The 24,215-nt window shown below is 41.9% G+C and overlaps 1 protein-coding gene across 6 annotated transcripts in view; it reads right to left on the bottom strand.

Moving 5' to 3' along the window:
- The window catches only part of FAR2 (fatty acyl-CoA reductase 2), a 142,350-nt gene that overhangs the window by 71,000 nt on the left and 47,135 nt on the right, over positions 1–24,215 (bottom strand). For all 6 annotated transcript variants that reach the window (XM_075441920.1, XM_075441897.1, XM_075441888.1 and 3 more), the window contains exon 2: positions 15,657–15,891. In XM_075441920.1, the coding sequence (XP_075298035.1) occupies positions 15,657–15,845 (189 nt within the window). In that variant the 5' untranslated portion in view covers positions 15,846–15,891. The remainder of the gene's footprint in view (positions 1–15,656; positions 15,892–24,215) is intronic.

The raw sequence follows: 24,215 nt of genomic DNA on the forward strand, positions 1-24,215 counted from the left end.
AAAACATTTGGGAGGGGATTTTGTTCCCTTCCTTACTAGGAAGATACTGACTGTACACCATAAACTTTTGCTTACATTTATGCAATACTTGTTGCATTATAGAATTGTAATGCCCAGTAATGCCCACATGCAGCCAGATTCAGGCTCCTGTTTTGCTGAGCTCAGCAACAGTAGGAAGGCTTGAAAATAGAGTTTAGGGTTTTGCAGATACGAAATCAAAATAAGAGACCTTGCCCCTAAACTACGCTCTGGAACCCCACTTTTAAGACAACATAGCAACAAAAGGAGACAACTAGCAGAGAGGCAAGAGAGATGAGAAGAAAACACATGATAATGCAGATCAAATGTACCCACAGACTTTACTAGCATCAAAGGTTGGTTTGATTTTTAAACAAGCCAACATGTCACTGTTGTTTTTGTTATTATTATTTGCTACTTATGTTGCTGCGGTGCCCAGAAGTCCCACCCAGAAAAAAGCACACCAAGCTCAGTCCCTGCCTTTAAATCTTGATGCAATCATACATGGACAAATGCAAGTTACTGAAATCGGTAATTTCTCCTCTCAAATGCATGCCTCCAGCAGACTGGGAGAAAAATGGTGACCATGGATTTTTGGTAAACTCTGGTATTCTAGTGACAAACCTTGTTTCTTGTTGTCACAGGTACAACGTGCTGTGCACTGCAGTATACACCTGCCTTCATCTCAGTCCAGAGCCTTTATCCTTTGTTAATTGCCCTTGGTGCATCCTCTGTCCCTCTGCTATTCTGCGGTTCTATGTTCTTATAATTCCGTGTTCTTTTTAGCATGCCAGTGTGCTGCCACCGTGGGAGCAGATCAGCGCTGGCAACAGCTGGTTTCCCAGTTCTGATTCTTCTTACTGTACCTAACACTAAACAAGTTACCAATTCTCCAGGCTCAAGCTTGTGACCCCACCAATTTAATTTTTGGCACATCTGAACTCTTCCAACACCACTGACCATCAAGTGCCTGCTAGCATATTTTAGGAACTGACAGGCAAACTAGTTACTAAATCCAGTGATTATCCCAAAGTTTAATGTATGAGAAGGAGATCATTCTAAATATTCTCTCTCATCTATACCACGGTGGTAAGTAATGAGCCCTATGCTGGCAAAACTCACCCAATTCAGTCTGTATCAACGCAAGGCAAGATTCTGAGATGGTTTACAGACAGGATGATGATCCGAGGGCTGGAGCACCTCTCCTATGAGGACAGGCTGAGAGAGCTGGGCTTGTTCAGCCTGGAGACGAGAAGGCTGCGGGGAGACCTGATTGCAGCCTTTCAGTACTGAAAGGGAGCCTATAGGAAAGATGGGGACAATCTGTTTAGTAGAGACAGCAGTGACAGGACGAGGGGTAATGGTTTTAAACTAAAACAGGGTAGGTTTAGGCTGGATATAAGGAAGAAATTCTTTACAATGAGGGTGGTGAAACACTGGAACGGGTTGCCCAGAGAGGTAGTGGAGGCCCCATCCCTGGAAACATTCAAGACCAGGTTGGACAGGGCTCAGAGCAACCTGATCCAGTTAGCGGTGTCCCTGCTCACTGCAGGGGGGTTGGACTAGATAACCTCTAAAGGTCCCTTCCAACCCAAAACTTTCTATGATTCTATGATTCTGTTAACTCTTCAGTGGCACCTGCTTCAGCACAAGCTCCTTGAGTTTAGGATAAAACAGACCCAAACTACAGCATGAGACTGACACACCAGTGAAAAACAAACTACTTTCTTCAGAGAAAATGAATACTGCAAGGCTCACAAAATATTTGTCATGGCACTACCCAGACTCTCCTTCAGGTGCCTCAGCATCACAGCCTCCACCAGCACAATCCACGTCAGTGTGCCTTTGCTTACTGCAGGTTCCCAGCAGATTTGCAGGTATTTTAGCTTTTTGTGGTAAGGTGACATAAACGCACAGGACAATAAAAACATGGGCAATCACATAATTCCATCTCAGGAGAAGTACAGGCACAAGCTGTGACAGCCAGGCAGGAACAGAGATACACGAAACCCTGTCACACTGACACAAAGTCCCACCTGCCATGGTGTGGTGCTAGGTGTGGTGATGCAGGAGCACATTCAATCCCAAAAGCACATCCTGGAAGCAGTCATCTTACAGTTAGGATTTTTTAAGTGGAAGCTTATAGTAACTAAGCAAATACAGGATCAAAAATTATTTTAATGATAATTTTCAACAGAGTGCATAAGGCACGCCTTGATATTAAAAATATTTAGTTAGACCAATAATCCTTTCCCTATACCAGCTCCATACCAAACACAAGCCTGGTCACAAACAACAGGCTCTGGACAGCCACCTCCACGGTCCAGAATGTGGCAGTGAATCATCTGTGTCCACAGAATCAACACGGTTCCGCTCTGCAAAATCAGACCAGCTTATTCTGAATGTTTGGCTGCAGTCACCCAGTCGCTGTTTGTAATCACACCATCATTCACATTGAACTATGAACGGAAGAGCGGCTTTGCCACAGCAGATTTTCTTTCAAGAAGCAAAATTAATTTACAACAGGCTAACGCTAATAATACCCCCACCCCCGGCTCCCTTGAAAGAAAACAAAAGGCTTAATACAAGCCCCCAGAAAATTACCAAAAACCAATTTTCATGCTTGGGTTCCTTGGCACGATTCAGACATTTTGATTTGTGTATGCAATGATGTGAGTCAGAACTTCACATTTTTTTAAAGCATTCTCCCTAATATACTTGGCAGTCCTAATGGGTTTGGTAAACAAAATAAAAACAATAGGCTGGATTTGCTAGGGTAAACTGCAGTCCAAGGTGACCTTCAGCCAACTTATAAGCTGTCTGATGTTCTGGAGGATCAATTTTGGGTCAATTGTTTGGTGCACATTGCAGCAGTCAGTACCTGTACGAATGGCCTTATCGGCAGCTTCTGGCAATCACGGCATTCTGGTGTACAGGGATACCCTGCATCTTTTCTCACTCTTCCAGTCACAGCTCCACGCCAGGGACTGGCAGAAGGATGATGCATGAGCCACTGACTCTTCTTTGCAGGCAGGATGCCCAGAAGATGAAACGCTCCGGACTGTGCGTATCAAGATGTATCACCGTGTCCCAAGTGGGAGCTCTCTCTCAGGGCTCCTAAGGCTCAAAATCTTCCCCCGCCCCACCACCTCCCCAGTATTTTAATAACCTTGTTTGTCCAAATTATTATCCAGTTATCAGGTCTGAAGGTTTTGACAGCAAAGTCAAAACAGAAGGCTGAAGAATCTGCCCCACTACATCTAGGATTTCTTCTTAAATTGCAATGTTGTTTACAACGAACTTTCATTTCTTTGCAAGGTCTTCTGATACAAAATTGGATTTAGCTTCCTTCATTCAGTCATAGCTGTCAGACAAGAAAAAGCACAGGTGAGGAAGGCCAGGGTTAAACTGAGGAAAACAGAAAAGCTTTCTTTAATAAAAGCTGGAAGAAGCAGCTGGCTACAGAATGTAATAAAATCAGATGTGAAGGCTGAAACATGACTTTACTTTACATTTTGTTGAATGACAAAATAGCAAATTCGTCTCTTTGTGTGCTGACTGATAGTTCCATTACTGACTCCTTTAACCAAAAGATAAGCCTCCATTCTTCACTATGATTTGCAGGCCAAGATGTTCCCAACAGAGGTTGCCTGAGGTTAGGTGTCCTTATTCAGCCCCAATTCAAACCACAGAACCGAAGCACCCATATGAGCTTTGCTATATGAGCAGCTCTGTCGGTGTCCAGAGTGGTTCTGAAGTGCAACAGCCCAAAACGGAATCGTGCCAACTCGCACACGTCAAGAGCCAAGTCATGGGCTCTAGCAAAATGACAAACATTGTTTAAAAACATGTTTGCTGAAGGCCTTGTTGGTGAACGGGTCACTTGGCAAAATTGTGAACACAAAGCATGCTGTGCAGCTGCCTAAAAGCTCAGCTCTCCTGTGCGCCTGAGCAAAATGGGATACGGGAGAAATCGGAGGGAAACAAAGGATGCCCAACAGGACTTCTCTAATGGTGTTGCTCCACAGCCTTGATGCCAGCAAAAGCTGCTGGGAAATAGCTCTGATTTCTGTTACTGATGTAAACTCTCGAGCCTGTGGGGTGGAGCTTTTCTCTTCAGTGCTCTTTGTGCTTTTCCTGTCCTCTTTGAAAACGTCATCCTGAACTGTTTGCCATCACTCTCTCCTGTGCCGTGTTTCTTCCATACCTCTAATGCACGCTTTCTCACTTCCTTGATTTTTACCCCTTGGGATATGCAGACAGCAGTGGTGGCAACACTGAAAGCTTTCTGCTGGCAAGGAGACCGACATCCAAAAAGGCACGAATACCTGGGTGGAGACATCTCTGACTAGCATAAAAGCAAATTTTGTGGATTACAGAATCTAAATCTTCCTTTTAGTCGTAAACGTGCCATCCCAAGGTCAGGCTGGATGGGGATTTGAGCAACCTGGTCTAGCTGAAGATGTCCCCGCTCATTGCAGGGTCTAGATGGCCTTTAAAGGTCGCTTCCAACCCAAACCATTTTATGATTCTATGATACTTCTTCCATCTCCAACTTCACACACATGGTCAAGATCAGATGCAACCACATAGGCAAAAGGAGTGTATGGGAGTCAGCAGTACCAATAAAACTGCTGCTTCTTGCTTTTGGTGGCTTTCAAACCTGGAAAATAACTAACTGGCTTATCCTCCAAGGCCAATTTTAGGCTGGAGTCAGACAGTATTGGTTTCCCAGATATACAAGACTGATTAACTGTATTTGCATTCCTGTATCAAGCACTTCTTACTATGGCTAAATTGCTATCATGTGAAGTTGATATATTGGCAGTGAAATAAAACTCCTACATGCATTTTTGCCATAAGAAACAAAATAATCGGAATAAAAAGAAAATCTAACACAATGACAATAATTGAAAGGACAACTGTAAATTACTTATTTGGGCCCAGCTTCTCTTTGAAATCCACCCTTCACAAGATACTCAACCAAAGCTAAATGAAGATACCAAGAGAAATTCCACTGATTTTGGGAACCGGGCCTTGGCTGCAAACCAGAACGCACACAGGCATAAATGTGAATTCAAGCAATGTTATGAAGATCCTGTAAAGCTGTGACTCAACTGCAATCTTAGTTTGCTAACTCCCTGATGAAATTGCCTCTTTCTTCTGTAAGACACCCTCACACATTAAAGAAAGAATACTGTGAAGTAGATACAGGCTACAAGTGTCCCAAAATATCACTGCTTATAGAGAAGCAAAAATGCATTTCGTTTTACATACAGTAGCAAATGCAGCCTGACTGCAAGCTCTAGGCTGTTACTGACACAAGAAAATCTGACTTTTGAGGTTTTTTTTAAATTGCATCATTCTAAATGTACTGCCTGCCCATTTCCTTCAAGGGCTGAACCTTTCTTTATTTTGTCATTTATCAGCTGGCAGAATTCTTCACTGCAGGCATCATCATTAACACACAAATCCCATGGCATATCCACCATTAAATAAACAGAAATGGCTAGCTTGAAAGCAAGTACCTTTCTGCATATGTGTGCGTGTGTGTATACAAATGTGTATATGTTACTTGGACTGCAGAGCACAATTTTGTGTTTGCTGCATAAGAAGCTTGTCCATAATGTTCCTTGGACAAAACGAGGTCCCTTACCATCAGAGGTCTCAAAGAACTGCATAAAAATAGCCATGAAACCTTTACAAATTCAGAATACTTGAATATTTATATTTAAACTTGTGCATAAGTCTCGTTAGACATCTAATATGAAACTGAGAGATTTCTTTCTTTTCAGCTTTTTCTTCTGCCCTTTTTTTTTTTTATTTTATTGCATTAGCAATGCATACAGTTGGCTAGGGGGATTTTTCTGAAACGTTTATACCTCAGGTTATGTATTCTGCCCTGGAAGTGTTGCTGTTTAGATGATGATCTTCACCTCATGACATGATTTTAAGTAAAAAAACCAACCAACAAAAAAAACGTTTTGAAATGTGCTGATTTATTGTGATTCCAGTCCAGGCCATGGAAAAGCCAAGATAAAAATGAAGGCCACCTTTTAGGTATCACTCTGGAGGTGGTGGGTATTTGTGTAGAATAACGACAGGTAAGGCAGAAATCATTAACTTCCTTGCTGTTGCAGCCGAGCAAGTAGGCGCATAGAAAGCTGAGCTCCAGCAAGAGATCTCGCTAGGCCCTTTGCACAAGACGCGTTTTCTGTGCGTGCACCTAGCAAAGACCTCCACGCACCTTGGGATAAGAAGCTGGTACGAGAGATGGAGCTCCTGCATGGCAAGGCTGCAAAGCAGGTGGCTTCTGGTCAGACAGTAATGGTGGGTCACCATGCTCCACTTGCTGGGTCTGTTTTGCAAGTGCCCGAGCACTGGGACAAGTATGAGCGTTGCTGTCATTCTGCTGGTCTCAGCGGACACGGCACAGCAACACCCGTAACAGCTGCTTCGAGAGAAAGACGAGGAAACCAATGTGTCAGATTTCGACACCAAAACATTTTAATTCACAAAATGAAAGACAAAACACTCTTGAAATTAATTGTGAAGCATTTTTGCTTTCAAAAAATTGCTCATTTGAGAATAATTTGCCTTGATTCTACAGTTTCATTTAGCACCGTGTCCTTGGTTTTCATTTAGCAATTTATGTTAATTTCGTTGTGATTTATTATGCAACTATGGCAAGCAATGTATAACTGGAGTAAATTTAAAACTGCAGTCTATTTTTGAAAAAGAAACACAAGTTGACTTTACTACTGCGAATACCCCCAGGAGCTGAAGTACCGAAGTCAGCAAAGCTGGAGCACTAAGCTGTGAACTCTCCTTGGCAGTGACAAAACCGAGGTTTGCATTCCATACCACCTAGCAGAGCTGGTGACCAGCAGACAAATGGCAGGCCCCAAGGCTTGTCTGTATTTCAGCTGTACCACTTGTTGTAATAAAAGACAATGCATCACTTAAATAGGTCATAATTCTTCCTAGATCTTCAAGGTACTGTGAGATTTGCTTTTAAGGGAAAACATCAGCAGGAACTATTTTGGTAACACCCAGGAACTGCATCTCTGAGTGACCAGAGCCTGATGTTTCAGGGAGAAATTCAAGCCTGAGTACAAGGAGAAGCTCTGTAGTAAAAGACCCAACTTCTCCCAGTGGGAAATGCCGTTGTGACCCACACAACTTGTTTTTGCTTCGAACACACACAAATAGGAAAAATGTTATCTCAGTCTTTGCCTATTGCATATAAGATGCTCTGAAACTCGTGACAGTCTTTTTCTGCCTCCGTTGCTACTGTTAAGAGACTCTATAGAGTGCTCTGGAAGTCTGATTCAATGGATGGAGTTTTCCTGCTCAGAAGCAGGCAGCTCAGAACTGACTGGCCCAAAACTTAGCTTCCAGCAGCACTGCCCAAACGATTAACCTTCCCCGCCACTTAGCACTGGTGAGGCCACATCTGGAGAGCAGTGTCCAATTGTGGGATCCCCAGCACAAGAAAAGATGGACGTATTGCTGCAAGTCCAGTTGAGGGGCCAGGAAGATGATGAATGGACTGGAGCATCTCTTCTACGAGGAAAGGCTGAGGGAGCCGAGACTGTTCAGCCTACAGAAGAAAAAGCTTAAAGCAATCTTTATAGATACTGGATAGCAGGGTGTAAAGAAGAAGGTGGAGCCAGGCTCTTCTCAGGGGTATCCAGTGAAAGGATGAGACAATGAGCAAAAAAAGGAAACACATGAAATTCTGCCTGAATATAAGAAAACACTCTTTTACTGTGCGAGTGATGGAGCACTGGGCACAGGTGCCCAGATAAGTTGTGCAGTCGCACTCCTTGGGTATTGAAAACCCAGATGGACATGGTCCTGGGCAACCAGCTCCATCTGACCTGCTCTGAGCAGGAGGTTGGACTAGACAATCTCCAGAGGTCCCTGCCAACCTTGGCAGTGCTGTGATCCCGTGAAAACATGCAGAGGGAGGAGTGTGAAAACAAGTTAGAAAGGAAAGAGAGCCGCATTTTCAAGCTTATAAAAACCTAGCTGAAACTGCAGTGAATTATTTTTTTCTAAATAGTAAAGAACACTACAGAGGTTTTATTATATTCCCTACTGATTAAATAAGGAGATGAAAGTTCCTGGGAATAGCTACTGTACTATGACAGAATCAAAGACTGATCTTCATTAGAAGACAAGAAGGAGACTTCATTTTCCCCTGAAACTGGAGAACAGTACCTCTTCCAGACTCTTTATTTTAGTGGCTGGGAGGAGCGTAGCATTACTCAGGCCACAGGGATGTCTACGTGATATTATGACGCAGGTGGAGAACAAGAAAGAAACAGACAATTTAACTGTCCAAAGGAAGAAGAAAGAGTTTAGAGCTTATTCTGCAAAATAAAATACTAGTTCTGCATAACCTTCTGGATCTGCAGAGAAGAGAGAATAGGATGGGCAGTTCTCATACTTAACCTCTTCTGTTCCGCAACACAATTAAGACTGAGGTCTGGTAGAGAATAACCTCTGTGAAGTTTAACAGATGTTCATCAACAAATTAGTTTGCCTTTTCAATAAATGACCACAAAAAATTTTAAAAGTAACTTTTAAATGGCAGACAAAATTTTTCCTGAATGTCTTACATAGGGCCTAAAAACTCCTCTCCCATGCTTTCAAAAGCTCAATGAAGATTAACATATTTAGCAAAATTTGGCATAAGCAGGAAAACATTATCTGATCACCTTGGTATAGGACAAATTCAACCGGGCTATAAGACAGACAGAAGGGTTTTGGCTTTAAATGAGGCATGATCCTTTTTATAATTCAAACGTTATGATGTTGATTCACTCCTTTGTGCTCTCTGATCACTCTAAACTACTTCTCTTTCTCCTGATGACCTTACCAGGCTTTTCAATCGGACTGAAAGACTTTGGGCAAAGACCTGTGCTCGCATAGTTATGGCTCCTGAATGCCAACATAAGGCAAAAAAAATTTATAATATATCAACATCAGAAAAGAAGGTGTCCTCTTCTCCCTTATCCCTACCAACATTTTCTAGTCCTTCATTACTTTTTTCCTCCCTCTAGCTCCTCAGTCCCATTCTCTTCTGGATCCTTGCCCTGACTTTCACTAATGATAATGCCCCACACCTCACACTTTCCTTCCGATGCTTTTTAAAAACTTTTTTTTTCTCACATGTCATCTCTGATAGCCTCTGCAGATCTGCTCTCTTCTATTTTTTCCTCTACTTGTTTCTTCAGGTTCTCTTCCTACGTTTTCATACTACTGCAGTTTTTTATTAGTCCTTTTATCTTCCGCATCTGTACTGTTTTTCCTCCTTAACTAAAATTTCCACTGGTGTCACCATTATGTCATAAACTTATCCGCTTACTCTTCTGTTCCTGACCCACTTCTCTCTCTCTCTGCCATCTTTGAGCTTAATTGATGTCTCTCCTTTTGGATGTCTTGATGTCCATTGCAACTTCTTCTAACCAAAACATACATCCTTTCTTTAGCAATACCACCGACTCATTATTTAACTGCTTCCTCTCTCTGTCCCTGAATGTCTCATTTGCATCACAATCCTGTCACCCATATTTTCTCTCCAGCTTCATTAAAAAATGAGGGCTCATATTTAGCAAATGGTGTATAGATACCTCTCCATGTTTTTTCATGTCTGCTTTTGTATGTGCTTAGAACCTTACAGAATAAGGCTCTGCTCCTGTGCACCGCGTCTTCAAAGGTACAGGATGTGACTGTTGATCTGACATGCTCCATTTTTAACATTTCTAAATGAAAGTATCCCAAAGGCAATCAGTCTTTAAAAGGGCACCGAAATTAATCAGACTCACCAGACACATTGGAAAAGTTTAGCAAAGAAATACATTATATACAGAAAAGTCTAGCTATTATTATTTATAATAATGTCATTAGTCACATGTAAGTGCAACGAAACACACATAGATTTTTGGGTTTTTCTAAATCCATAACTCTGGATTTGTCCGCAGTGTGTGGAGAAATTCTAAATTACAGTGCAGCATCCCTGTGTACCAAGCAGTGATGGCAACTACAAAACTGTGCACTGAGCCTGTTTTCTCTGGGAATTGCCTCAGTCACACAAAGACATTCTTCCTTCCTCAGCAGATTGCAGCCAGAATTTATCCAACCGATACAACGGAGGACACAGTTTCAGCTATCACTTTTCTTTCTGCTTTCCTCTGACCATGGTTTCTGCTCTGACATCTGAGTATGCATCAAAAAAACCCCAAACACCCAGCTGTCCTTCCAGCACTTCTGCAGAACGCAGTCTGTGCTGACAGCTGTGCAAGTGCAAAGGAGAAAGGAAGTGTAGGAAGCCAAGTTCTTCTGATACTAATTGATAATAACATGGACCTTTGCGCTTCTCAGCTTCTCTGTTAGCCTCCTGGTAGGCATGGCTTTGCATGTAGAATAGATGAAAGAGCAGGCAGGGCTGCCAGATCTCCCAACTTAGCTGAAAGCTGACGGTGAGATTCCACACCCTGAGTCATGACATGGATTGGATGTCCATCAAATAAGGAGGAGCTGTCACAATACAAGGCTGCAGCTTTGTCCCAGAACCCAGGAAAGGCAATGTCACCGCACATAGCTTGTTCCAGATGCCCATGTTCCAGCAGAGCCTGGAACCAAGGAGCAGCAGCAGCAGGGCTGCAAATATTCCACAGCAGAAAGTGACAACAGGGACATGTGAGTGAGTCTTGAGCTCAGGACTAACAGTAGTTTCTTTTTTGTCCAGTGTGAAAGGTTATCTTGCTGGAAGCACCAGAGGTCTTGTTGGCCCGTCCTTGTGCTGCAGGAAACAGGCTGTTTGCTGCTAACGTATAAAGCAAAACCTTAACAGCCTTCTTCAACCAGAAACACGAATTGGAGAAGAGAAAGAAGTGAAATGGAACAAGGCAACAGAGGGCGTTAGCTTAGCAAAGAGGAGCAGAATGGTTCGTGACCCTTGCCTGCATTCATGTCAGTTATGTTACCACCCTTAAGACGGGTAGCCAGCTAGCTCCTCTCTAGCACATGGTTTACAAATCATGGGTCAAGCAAGAAATCTGTTTTTGCTAAAATGACAGATTTGTTCCTTTGGTACACAAATATCAGAGTTATGTCTGATAATCTACTGACAAAAGCGAGGCAAAACTAAAGAAATAATAAAACAGAAAATATCTTCAGCTCTATTTCACTCTAATTAGCACTCTCCACACTTCCTACTGAGTGAGTAGGATCCGGTTTCATCAACCGAAAATCCTCACTGCTCTGATTCAGGTACTGATCCATGCACCACGACGGTGATTGCAGCAGATTTAGGGCACGCTGTTCCAAAGGGAAAGACACCGCAGTGGTTTGGGGCGATGAGCAAGACGCATGAGCAAGGGCCTGGAGAAAGAGATCGTCAAGGGAGGTGAAGAAAGAGAAACCTGGCATGATTTGGTGAAACTCACAGGGCTAACAGAGTCTTGCTGTATATTGGCTGATAAATGTAGCACACTCGACAATTAAATACTGAAGAGGCAAAGGTGCCTGGTAACACTGGACTCGTGCTCAGTTGTCAGTGGGCAGCCCCATCATAATGTGTGCTACCAGACAAAGATCTGCAGGGGAAAAGCAAAAGAGAGAAGGACTATCTGTAACTGTTGGCAGCACAAGGGTTAACCGTGGTTGGACGATATGAACAAGTAGTAGCCTTTTACATTATTTCTGGTCACACCAAGCAATAGCTGCTCCCCATTTCCAGCAGCCTCACAGCCTCCCCATTTTCTCTCTGAATTATCAGAGCCATTAACAAGAGTCCTCATTTTGACTGATCTTTCCAATTACGAGCACTGAACAAACAGATCTAAGGAACAGTCTGGCGGCAGTGAGCAACCTTGGTTCACTGCACACAGGGCATGGAAAAAGCTCTGCTCTCCCAGGGACAGCGTGAAAGCTACAACCAGTGACTCAGCATTAGCTCAGTAACTGCTCTCCAGGGAATCTGAGACAACCCCTACAAGCATTCCTGCCTATTTCTGCACATGGAGGGATCAGACCACAAAAAATGCTCCTTGAAACAATTTCCTCCCTCTGATAAATATACACCTCCCATTAACTAACGAATAAAACAGCGCTGTCAAGCTTTGCCTTGTTATCCACATCTACGGACACATCCAGGGTGAAGCTGATACTGAAACGTGGTTTTTCGTGTAACAGCTGTGCTCTGTGCCATGCAGACATGGCATTTCATTAAGCACAGGGTAATAGCTTGATTCCCTTAGGGACTCACTGCTGGAAAATGGAACATCTCCTTTCGTCAATAGGCAAGGTCACCACGCGCCACACATTCCTCAATGCGCACACTCATTTTGGAGATGATGCGGAGATAATTGAGCATCTGTTCATTATACGTTTCATATTAATGCAATAGCACATCTTCATGTAAAACTAATTTTACAAGATCTGAGGAAAACCAGCATTATATTACATTTCGACGTCATCTGTTCAGCTACTCCAGAATACAGTGAAAGAATGCTGATTTATGACAAAATTATTTTTTATATTTTACTCTTAATGTAGAATTCAAAATTTGAAAAATTCCATGTAATAAACATTTGAAAAGCACAAACTAAGGTATTTTGCCCCTTCACATTGCATCACCCTTTTGTAACTTACAGTTGCCTTTTTATTTGACAGGAGCCACCTTCCAGCATATTCGCATGTATGCACTGTGAACAAGACAGTTCACAAATGTGACACCTCAAAGCTTAAACCCCTGTATATATAATAATAGAAACCACAAACATTTCACAGTAATATATGAAATGAGATCAACAATGACAGGCAATTTCTTTCAAAATATTAAGTACTACCAAAAATCAGAAGTCCCCAGAAGGCCTCACCTGAAGAAGCTCAGCATTATGCAGTGCAACTAATTCTTGCCAGTCTGCTTGTCTGTTCTCATCTTATTTCATCCCAAATACTATTTTTATCTGTTTGTTTAGAATATTTAGAAGCTGATAACCTGGTTTCCTCTGTTCCTCTGGTTCCTGGGAAACTTCCCTTCTGGATGTGAAATTAAGAAATTCCAGAAGACAATACTGGGTCAAGGCATAATGTAAATGAAAGAGTAACTTTGAAACTGAATGTGTGATCAGTCAGTAGAGAAGATTACACAGGGCAGAATGCAAAAGTAGAAATAAAGTATTTTGTCCTAAAACCAGATACAAATACTGCATTGCATTAAATCCAACAGTTTGTGGGGGAAAAGAATAATTATGCAGTAGAGATTAGAAATTATTCATGTATGCATAAGGAAGAGGAGGGATTTTATTCTGAATTTGCCTGTGCATACTCAAATCTATGCATTCTTCATCAGCAATCATGATCAGGAATGTCAAATGCAAATGTTGCCTGAAGACTTGGAATAAGCTTTTCCTGCATTTTTATTTGTTATATAGCTCAGAGGTTTCCCAGACTGGAGAATGCAAACCACAACTGTAAGTGAAAGTATAGTCTCTAGATTGTGAATGACTGCTTATGTGGCTTAAAGACATATAGCAAACTTCACTGGAAACAATCTGCAAAAATGTTAAGAGTAATGTTTCTTGTCCTCTTCATCTGACATGAAACTAAGAGTTACTGGAATTAACAGTTTCACTTCTAGAAAAAAAACATAGGCTACCAACATTTTCACACAATGACCTTTGAAGAGTCAGGTTTCTGCCTTAGGGAAGTATTTTTGCTTTATTTTGAAAAGATCAGCATCAAAAAAGACCTTCTTCCTTGAGGGGACCTGAATGAGTTGTGAGCATACCCCTAGAGTTTTTTTCTTTTCAAGGCTGCAGCAACCTAACTTGGAGACTTGCCTCCTCCTTTTGTTCATTTGAAACACATTGAAGCAGGTTGTCAGAGGTTCAAGGAGAAGTTATCAAGTCCTGCTTGCTGTTGGCATGTGTAAAACTCCTAACGCATGCTAGGAAAAAAAGGAGTACATCTGGTACAGCAGGTACAGCTGCAACAATAAAACAGCTGCTAGGGAACCTCACCTAGAGCCAACCACAACACTAAGTGGTGCTGGCCAGCTGAAGAGATAAGCCAATAATATTCATACAGAAAATGCAAACAAAGCTTAGAAGTCCTCAAAAATAGCTTGGTTTATCATTTTCTTAGTGGTTTAAAAAAATAAAAACAGCAAACCCATGTAAACATACCACATCTGGGATTTCATTGTCTGATGATGAAAACCATTACCCACAGTCTTCAGTGATAAAAGCTGTAGTAAGAGCTGAAAAATGCTCATTGAAAGGAAAAGTAATGAAAAACTGTGCGCTTGACAGACTTGCAAAAAGCAACTAATGTGATGGTTTGCTTTTATCACTTACAAATTTTCCTGAACAGGAAAACAACCTACCTTCTGTTGAAAACACAAATAAATCAAACTCTGTTGTTGAATATACTTAAGATTTTTCTAGCTTGACGCCTCAAAACAGTAAGAAGAAAAACGCATGCCTTCTTCCAAACCTACTTGTCTCTAAGTAAGTCATCTATGGCCCTATTTTACCTCTAACTGCAGTAGAAGGAGGAGGAGTACTTCTCCAGTCAAGTCTTGTTCAAAGTTTTAGACCCATACCATAAAGATGTTGACATTTCTCAGATTAATTCCAAGTAATTCCTTGCCTACTAGGATTAGATCTGCCCCTTCCCCTCCTTTCACATCAGCTATGTACAAATCCACACTAACAGTAAGCATTAGCTTGAACTCTGGCACTTACATAGCTGGAGGAATTTGAGCAAGTTCATGACCTCACCACTAGCCAAAGTTCCTGGGGACACTGAGGTCCTCAAGCCAAGTCTACTCTAGATAACTGGTTTAGCAGCTTCTCCTTACAAATCTTTACATTAAATGCAGCAAAGGGCTTTGACATCCTTCTCAACACTAGAAATCTGGATTTCCTCACCGGGGCAGCAAGCTAAAAGCTCAACAGAAGCATGGGTGGAGGCCACACAGGTCTGTCCTTCAACTCACAGGTCTTAGCCTTTGTGTTCAAGCAAAAAGTTGTGACAAGCAACTTTGGAAAACACCCTTTTCAAATGCAACAGTGTTTTAACACTTCATATGTAAGATTAAACTGGAGCTGACATCAGAAGATGGCAGATGCCATGCTGTACTGCAGCAATGCACAGCCCACTACACACTGCCACTAGGTTTTGTCTTATGAAATGAATTTAACACCCCAATAAAGGCAAGAAGTACTCAGTTTCATTTTTGAATGCTAATATTCAAATATTAAGTTTTGAAAGTGGGGGAACGAAAAGAGTTCATGAAAGCAAAATGCTGCGCTTCTTGCAAAAAGGAACTGTGCTAAGGTAACATGCTTCTGAAAAAATTAATTCTCAACAAACAGCAATGCAAAAAGGAAGAAAAACAATTACATCACTACAGTGTAAAATGCTGCATCACCTATCAAAATCAGACAGATCCAGGTCCATGCATGTACAATTTTTTGTTTGTTTGTTATAGACAGGACAAAAATATACAATAGTTACAGCAGGTATTTTGTTCTTCATGAATGGACAGACGTCCTCTGCTTCAGCCAGCTAAATGGATTTCAGATTAGACTCTAGAATAAAATATAGAAACTTACCTTGCATTTCACCATGTTGGCCACTCTCTCTTGCAGTGATTGTCCAGCCTTTGGTCTGATAAGTATATAAACTGCTTTCACTTCAGGGCTGGAGCGCAGGAGCTTTTCCATCAGTACTTTGCCCATGAAACCTGTAGCTCCTGTGATAAGGACGGTCTTTCCATTGTAATAAGCTGAGACTGAAGACATGGTGATTTCTTGGTCCGTCCCTTCTCTAACTTTCTGCAGGAGGCACCTGAGAAAATGCAGTAATAAATCTTTAAGGACTTTTGAGTCAAGACATAGATCAGTTTTTTGGGAGGTACAGTCTGAGATAACCTGCAACGGCAGCTTATATTAGTTGAGTAAATGGCAATTTTAAAAACTATTTTTTAAAAGCCTTTGTTATGAAAACAAACCACAAAATTTTAAAAGGTTAATCTGAGAAGCTCAAAAAATCAAGCTCAGCATTATCCCCCATATTATACCACAGCTGCACCCAGCAGTCACAGTTTAGAACATCGCTTGTGCTGTCCACAACTCCTAGCACTGCTCACTGCAGTGCTGAATAGCATTTACCTCACACACTGTGAAGTGGCAGCCACGGAGATATGAAGTTATCCCTACAAGACAAAGTAGAAACACATCTCCTCACAAACCCTGCAGGTACAAATGCTGTGGTTTCCACTTTAATTCCACTGTGCCAAGCAGTTCCATTTCTTGTCAGCCATCACTTTGCAATGTGCTCAGCCTTTTCCTATTGTCTTGGCCTGGAATAAATCCATGAAGAAAGCTCTTCATCATGGAGGATACAGTGCAATGACATTGCTCTGCAAGACTGCAATATCATGCTCCTTTGTGTAGGTCATCACCCATTATTGGCTGCTAAGGCCAAAATTCACCCCACTTAACTCTAAGGAGCATAGATGTCACATGCTTTCTCTGGAGAGTTTAGGCTGCTTGAACTGCCCTTTGGAGATCTATTGGCTGTATAAGGGGGCTGACATGACTAGGCTCCCACGTGAAGTGTCCCGGTTAAGTATTTTTTGATTAGGTACAATGGTTTCAGACCTACATGTCCCCAGTCATTCCGATTCAGACTCTATGCTGATGAAATGACCAACAAGGCTGGACTGAATCCTCCTAGAATAGCCCCACTCTGTATTAGACTTAAGGAAAAAAACATCTATCTTTGAAGTGCTGCAGACCACAGCATGCACAAATCACTTCCACTGCAAAGGAAGGGCTTATGAGAAATGAGCTCCTGATAAATTTTTTGAAAAAAGCCTAGTAAATTTGAAACAAAAAGAAACAAGAACAGTAGAACACTGTCAGTCAAGTACTCAAGAATGCGGACAAAGATCTCCAGGCACCCCAGCAAAACTTCTCTTCCTCCTGGAGAAGCTTCAGAGTCTCTGTTGGCCCATTTCAAGTTTTCAACATGACATAAATCAACTTTATGCTAACAGAATGCAAATATACCAAAACCGAAATATAACATCTGATGCATTTTTGCAGTCTGCAAAGATATCCCGTTCTCACTAACCCTTTTGCATTTCTGAAACCTAATAAACCATTCGGGGACAGTGAAGTAGCCTAACTTAGATCAAAGACTGCAAGCCTTCCTACAGAAACATCTTCTATAATGAGCCCTTGGTTTGCACCAACACAAGTGAACAACAGCAAAGAGTTTAAAGTACTTTAAGAACCCTGGGTACATGTGGTAGGTTAAATTACCTTTGCTGCATGGGGCCATGAGAGAAATACGGCTTGTCCTACAGTCCATGCCTTCCTCAGGATGGAGTGAGGTATCTTACCCCAGAAAACTGACCATCAGCTGTATCAATCAAGAGAGGCACCATAGATCAACCCCTACAAGGTGTAAGTTGTTCACTGAAACGCTCACGAATGTGAGTTGCTGATGCAACTACGCAGACCTGACTTCTCATCCCTACCAATCTGCCAGTTTTCACAATCACTGTGCTGCTACATGGAAACACTGAACGTACATTTCTAACGGGCTATGGCCCAGACACACAACGAGAGACTCCAGCCCAACACAATATCGTCCTTCTTTCCCAGTGCTGCCTGGGACTGCAGTACACAGCATCCAACAAGTCAAAATTCCCAAATTTCTTTATGCGTAATGAACCGTCAGGTGTACCATCCAATTTAGAAAGTGGGTCAAGTAGAAAAACTTCTGAAGGGCACTGTTTTACAAATTAATAGCTGTGGGTATTCTGGCCTGGTGAATTCAGCTATTAGCCTACTTTCAGGCATGGCCTAGATCACAATTTAAATGAATGTAACAAACAGTCTCATCTAGGCCTATTAAAAACCTGTTCTGATCAAAGAGCTGGCCACTTGGGAAGTTAAACAAACAGGTTAAACTATTAGATAATTAGCTTATTTATAATAAAATGTCATATCTCATTCAGGTTTGGAAAAACTGAGTAATATTGGAAGACAGGAACTTGCAGAATCTGGAAGTGTGGGAAAGGGTGTGCGCATCCAAAAGTAGATATTAGTTTAGCCAGATAAAGATGGAGGTGACAAAAAAAATGAAGACATTTGGTACGACAAATTCAGTGCAAAGCAGAAAAATTAATGAGGGAAGTCCTTAATCACTAGAGGCCGTACGAATTCTACTGAACATAAGGAAACAGAGATGAAATATAAAACCACTTCCAGTCACTGGATACTTGCTTGGAACTCACATTCAGAAGATGGTATCTACCTAACCTCACCTAACATTCCGCTAGAAAAATGGCATATTTATAAAGTACTTAGCATCACAGATTAGGAGATTACCACAGTGTTTAACATGAATTACTTTCATTCCCACACTTAAGTAGTACAGAACATTTCCAGCCTGCATCACTAAACATTCGTGCTTTGCATTACAGCTGTAGACTACTGCAAAAATAACTTAAGATTTCCAGATGTGGACATCAATTTATTATGTTGTTTCATGTGGGTTCTCTGTTTCAGCAGTTATCCAAATGGGGCTTCATCTGTTTTGGCCAGGTGTTCAATGCCTACCAGAATAGTAAAAAAAAAAAAAGAAAAAAACGACACTGCTTTAAAGTGTCCCCGAAATTAGCTGTGCATCCACATTTCATTAAGTGTTTCTGGCAAGGACTATACACACATAACTGTCAGTTCTTCCCCATGTAGTCTAAGATAATTTTAAATATTTGTCTCCAAAAAGTCAGGAAAACAACTGCACCTCCCAAACCATTCTGGTATGATGACAATGGAAGCACCAAACACAGCCACAGAAAAGTCCACTTCTAAGGCAAACTGCTATTCCACTTCATCATTGGCTTAACCCTATAGGGTTAAAGGAAAAGGTTAGAAAAAACACATCCTTTCTGATTTCAGTAACAAAGCAGTCCAAGTCAGGCAGCATAGAGTTTGCAGGGCCAGTTTCAGAGTTGGATCTGGTTGCCCAGGGCCTCCTCATCCACAGTAAAAAGCCATGAGGATTGAGATGACTTTTACTTCTTACAGGATCAGATTTGTGTCTCCTTGCAGTGCTTTATTTTCCCCTTTCCTAAGTTAGTTTTAGAAGAAAATACAATGATCTTGCACCCATCTGATGCCATGCTAATTATCAGGAAAGAAAATCTGTGTATTTGTTTAATGTGCACAAACAAATTGATGTTTTGTGATCATAACACAAAAGCCACAATGCTGCAGCCTGCTATGTTCAGACATCTCACTGTCCAAGCAAATTTTAAGAGGCTTTCAATAGGTTCCAAATTCAAAAGCAGATTCCAGTTTATATTGAGGATTGCTGAGTTATTTTCCTTTCAACTTAGGGAATATTGACTTTTTTTATTTTTCAGAACCATCTTTGGTTTTTGTATTTTTAAAAGTGTGATTTTTATAACAGAGTTTATTCTTCTCTGTTTTAATTGATTTTGCTTGGCCTTTTGTAAAAAAAAGTATTGAAGAAGTTAGGGAGACTTTAAGGAACCAGAGGATTTCTAAGGTCAAAAGGTGTGAGCCAAGTAATGTCTGCTGACCTGACCCTTTGGATGTGTACTTTAAAATACAAAGAACTATCTGCATTCCTTTTTGACTTTTTACCCTCAGTCAAATGAAGAAGAAATTGTTTCCTGCAGAAGCTTATAATTTGCTTTTCATTTTAAGGAATAAATAGTCAATACCGGGCATTAACTATTTCCCAGTCAATTAAACTGCAAGGGATTAAGGGTCCGGTAAGAGAACTATCTGAAGTCTGAACCATGGTCAGTAGTTGCAGGGAGTTGACCCTTATTAAGGTGAAGAAGCATAAAGACTATTTCAGAGCTTGAGGTTCCCAACTCTTCCAAAACTGTCTGGAGGAGAGAAAGCCACTGAATGGTGGAGAAAAGCCCACACACGGGCTTCCTTAAACCCAGCTGAAGTGATTAATTACAGGCAACTCTGATGGCTTAGGCACTGATCAGAGCAGGAAAGGGAGCACTGATGCCATCTGAACTACTGAACACAGCATCTTTGCAGCAGTCCACACCTCGCTGCTGCTGACTCATCCCCAACCGTAGTGTGAGAAGAACACCTCTCGGACAGCCAGCCAGGAACCACACCGAGCATCCCTGCAGACCCAAGTACACAAGCTCCTTCAAGCGCCAAGCTCTGTTACTGATGCCTATATCTTGCTCCTCTGGATCAGTCGAAAAGGACGACCCACAGCGCTGCGTTACGAACAAAGCCACGGTCTCGCGCCAGGGGCATACGCCAAGGGACAGGGCTACGAGGATGGTGAGGGGCCTGGAGCATCTCTCCTACGAGAAAAGGCTGAGGGAGCTGGGCTCGTTCAGCCTGAAGAAGAGAAGGCTGCAAGGGGACCTAATTTATGCTTACAAATATCTCAAGGGTGCGTGTCAGCAGGACGGGACCAAACTCTTTTCAGTGGTGCCCAGCAACAGGACAAGGGGCAATGGGCACAAACTGAGGCACAGGAAGGTCCGTCTGAACATGAGGAAGAACTTCTTCCCTCTGAGGGTGACGGAGCACTGGCACAGGCTGCCCAGGGAGGTTGTGGAGTCTACTTCTCTGGAGATATTCAAGACCCGCCTGGACAAGGTCCTGTGCAGCCTGCTGTAGGTGACCCTGCTTCGGCAGGGGGTTGGACTGGGTGACCCACAGAGGTCCCTTCCAATCCCGACCATTCTGTGATTCTGTGATTCTGTGAAAGGGAAATGTGGGAATCCTACCAACCTAATACTTCGCTCCTGCAAAAGAAAACCCTCATATCCCCAACAGAAGAGTGAAGGAGAGCTTTCCCCCACCAAGAGCAGATACAACTGAGCTGATATTTAACAAAACAACTAATACACCGTCCCCATCTTCTGCACACTTCAGTGATGCCAAATCTTCATTCCGATTACAATGGTGTAATGCCGAGAGTTAGTGTGCTATCAAAGCCAGAGCAGTGGGAAGGGAAACGTATATCTGAACCTCACGGACTGCTGCTACTGCTGCTGCCCAGAGCAGGTCCACGGCTGCAGGGTGTTAACATGAGATGGCAAAACGGAGCATGAGCAACGAAGGATGGGTACACTCGAGCAGGATAATATTTTTCTACGGTTTGGATCACTAATAGGGTTTTCATGCTCTACTCAACTAGGACAGCAGGCTTTGCAAAAGTTTATCTGTTGAGATATTTTGCCTTTTCAACTCAACAGCACAAAATGAATAAAAAAAAAAAAAGATGTAGTTTTGTGCAAGAGCAAAGGAGAGTATGCCTTTAAATACACATCTACATTCACAAAAGGCCTTTCTGGCATCTTTTTCTACTCAGTCTGGTTTTGACGAGTTTTATAATATCTGGTATGTTTTCACAACTTACGCAGGGATGTAATTTCTGTAAGCAAGAGGGTCAGACTATTCAGACAAGTCTTTTTAAACATCATATTGAATGTAATGAACTAGCTTCAACTAAAATTACAATTAATGAAAAATAAATTTTTTTGAAACAAAGCTACAGACAGCAAGAGTCCTATAAGACAAAATATTTTTTGGCCACTTTCTGATAATAAATTTTTAATCGTGGGTACAAATATCCAATCATACATAAAACAGTTTTCTTCAGTGAGGATTCTGGAGGACTCATAATTAACCTGGGACATGCAGAGAAAGAAAAATTCCTCTGTTGCTTCAGAGAACTTGCACATCTGAGGTCAGAAGCAGCAACATGAAGTGGTCACAGACCATTTCAATCTCACCAGTTTGCTTCCTCATTCTATGAAATATTTTATGAGTTTAAACTGGACTGAACACTGGGGATGCCTGAACAAGGTATCTTTTCTTCGCTCCACTCCCCGGGATGTGTGACAGGGACTCCACAAGCTATGCAAGTAATTACAACACCTAAAAGCTATTCTTTCTAATACATGCTCTTTGCCTAAAAGCATCTGTGTACAATTTCTTGTTAGTTAATCACCAGCAAGTAAATAATCCCACAACTATGACTGCAGCAGGAACAACCTGCTCTCTTCACTTTGGTGGCCAGTAGAGGTGGATACTCCAACAACGAGCAGTTTTCCTCCAACGCTAACGCACATACAACAATTGTAGGGTTTGAGGCAAATCAGTGCAATCCAAGGAGAGCATGTGCATGGATGAAGAGGCAGGAACAGTGTTAAAAGTTCAACACCTGCACACCACCTCCTATGGAGCAAAGTCCAGACTGAAACAAAGCGACTTTCCAGCCTTCTGAGTCCTGGAGTAACAGAATGCTCCATTCCATGCATAAAGAATAAAAATTAATAAGACAAAGGAAAATGCCAAGAAGCGTCTACATGTTTCATTTACGTGCTGGCAGCAGAAACACGGGCTACAACAGCGGCCATCGATCCACAGTGAAATCTCAGGCATATGCAGGTGCATTAGTTGTGCGTGCTCTGTCATCTGAGATGCTTTATATGGATGTTAGGGTTTCGCTGAGCACCAGGCTCTGCTTCAGAGACTTCACAGATCATTTTTAGCCCCAGGACATCTGGAAGTAATAGAGCATGCTGTGGCCTTAGAGTCACAGAGCAGAGTCCCACACCATGCACGCCAGCAATAGCTGAAGTCGTGACTTGCTTTTCATCACAGTGACTTAACTCCTGGCTTCTTGGTAACACCGGGAGGAAGCTTATGTCACTCAGCTCCATTGATCTGATTTACCGGGCCAAACTCACAGCCAGGGTAGCTCCACCGCAATGACCAACATTTCAGCTAGGATTAACATGAATTAGCTTAGATTTGAGCCTTTATATTTAAAATATTTTCTGCATTTTCAGTAATAACAATAGTGACTCAGAATGGAAAAGGGCTGTAGTTCAACACTGCACAACATTTTTGACAACAGGCGCTGCCAACACGAACAAGCAGACAGTACCAACAACGACGCACTGAAGTTACACGACACATTTTCAAAGGTCTTTAAGCACATAAAGATTTGTGTAGTACATGATGCTTGGGAAGAGGTAGGGGAGATTTTACCAATGGCAGAATATGAAGCAAAGAGGATGCTAAAATGGCTGATCTAGGGACAAATTAAAAGATCCTTATGGTTTGCTAAACTTCCGTAGTTATTTAATAGCACTAACAACCTGACAACAACAACAAACTGGCAAAGATAAACCTTCTCTCACTTAGCCACGGAATTACAAGCAAGGTCATAATCCATCCTTTATACGGGCACTACAGATGCTAATTCAATGCAAAGAAATAAAATCCAGTGATTCAAAGATGGGCACATTTACAGACAGACTGAACTCCTCATGATAATCCTCTTTAAGAGAGCTTTCGCTCCAAGCAATTTGCACCAAATATAAATGTTATTGCTAGAAGCCTGAAGGTTAAATCACTTTTCTTCAGCTAGTATATTTCAAATCACTTTTTGTTTGCCAACAGTGGCAACTCAGTTCCATACCAGCACAGCCGCGTAGCGACATGCAAGGAGAAACTCTCATTGCTCCCAGAAACCCTTCATGACTTGAAAAATGACACCAGTTTTGCAATTCATTTCAATTTATAGCAGTTAAATCTAAAGAGACAGTGCAGTGTGACTGCATAATTAAGAGCTAGAGACAACAAGCAGCGTGCACAGCCAGATCCTGCAAACTGCTGAATAATACATGACATGCGGACAGGAGCTCTCGATGCTTTGGAAACCACTGGGACTTGTGGCTTCTGGGCTAGAGGATCTGCCCACAGAACAAGACCCAGATGTAGCGCAAAAGCTTGACTTTCAAGATTTGGCCATTGCTTAAGCATTACCTGTACAACTTCACAGACTGGCTGACTCTCCTAAGTAGTCCAGACGGTCCGACCACCATTGAGAATTAGAGAAGAACAAATGAAGCACAAGGGCCACTGATTTAACACAACCCAGGAGGAGCCTCTTGATTTTTTAGTGAAAACTGTTAGTCTCTCTCAGTCTCACTATTTTCTCTCTAAAATTGATGAAAACAAGCCTACAAGGGTTTTAAAGCTACGACAGGGCCATTGTACTAAGGACACACCTACGTTTGCGATACAGGATTTTAAAGAACAAATATTTCTCAGTAGCTCAAATAC

The sequence above is a fragment of the Opisthocomus hoazin genome, chromosome 1, assembly GCF_030867145.1.
Source record: "Opisthocomus hoazin isolate bOpiHoa1 chromosome 1, bOpiHoa1.hap1, whole genome shotgun sequence".
In the NCBI taxonomy this organism is placed as follows: Eukaryota; Metazoa; Chordata; class Aves; order Opisthocomiformes; family Opisthocomidae; genus Opisthocomus; species Opisthocomus hoazin.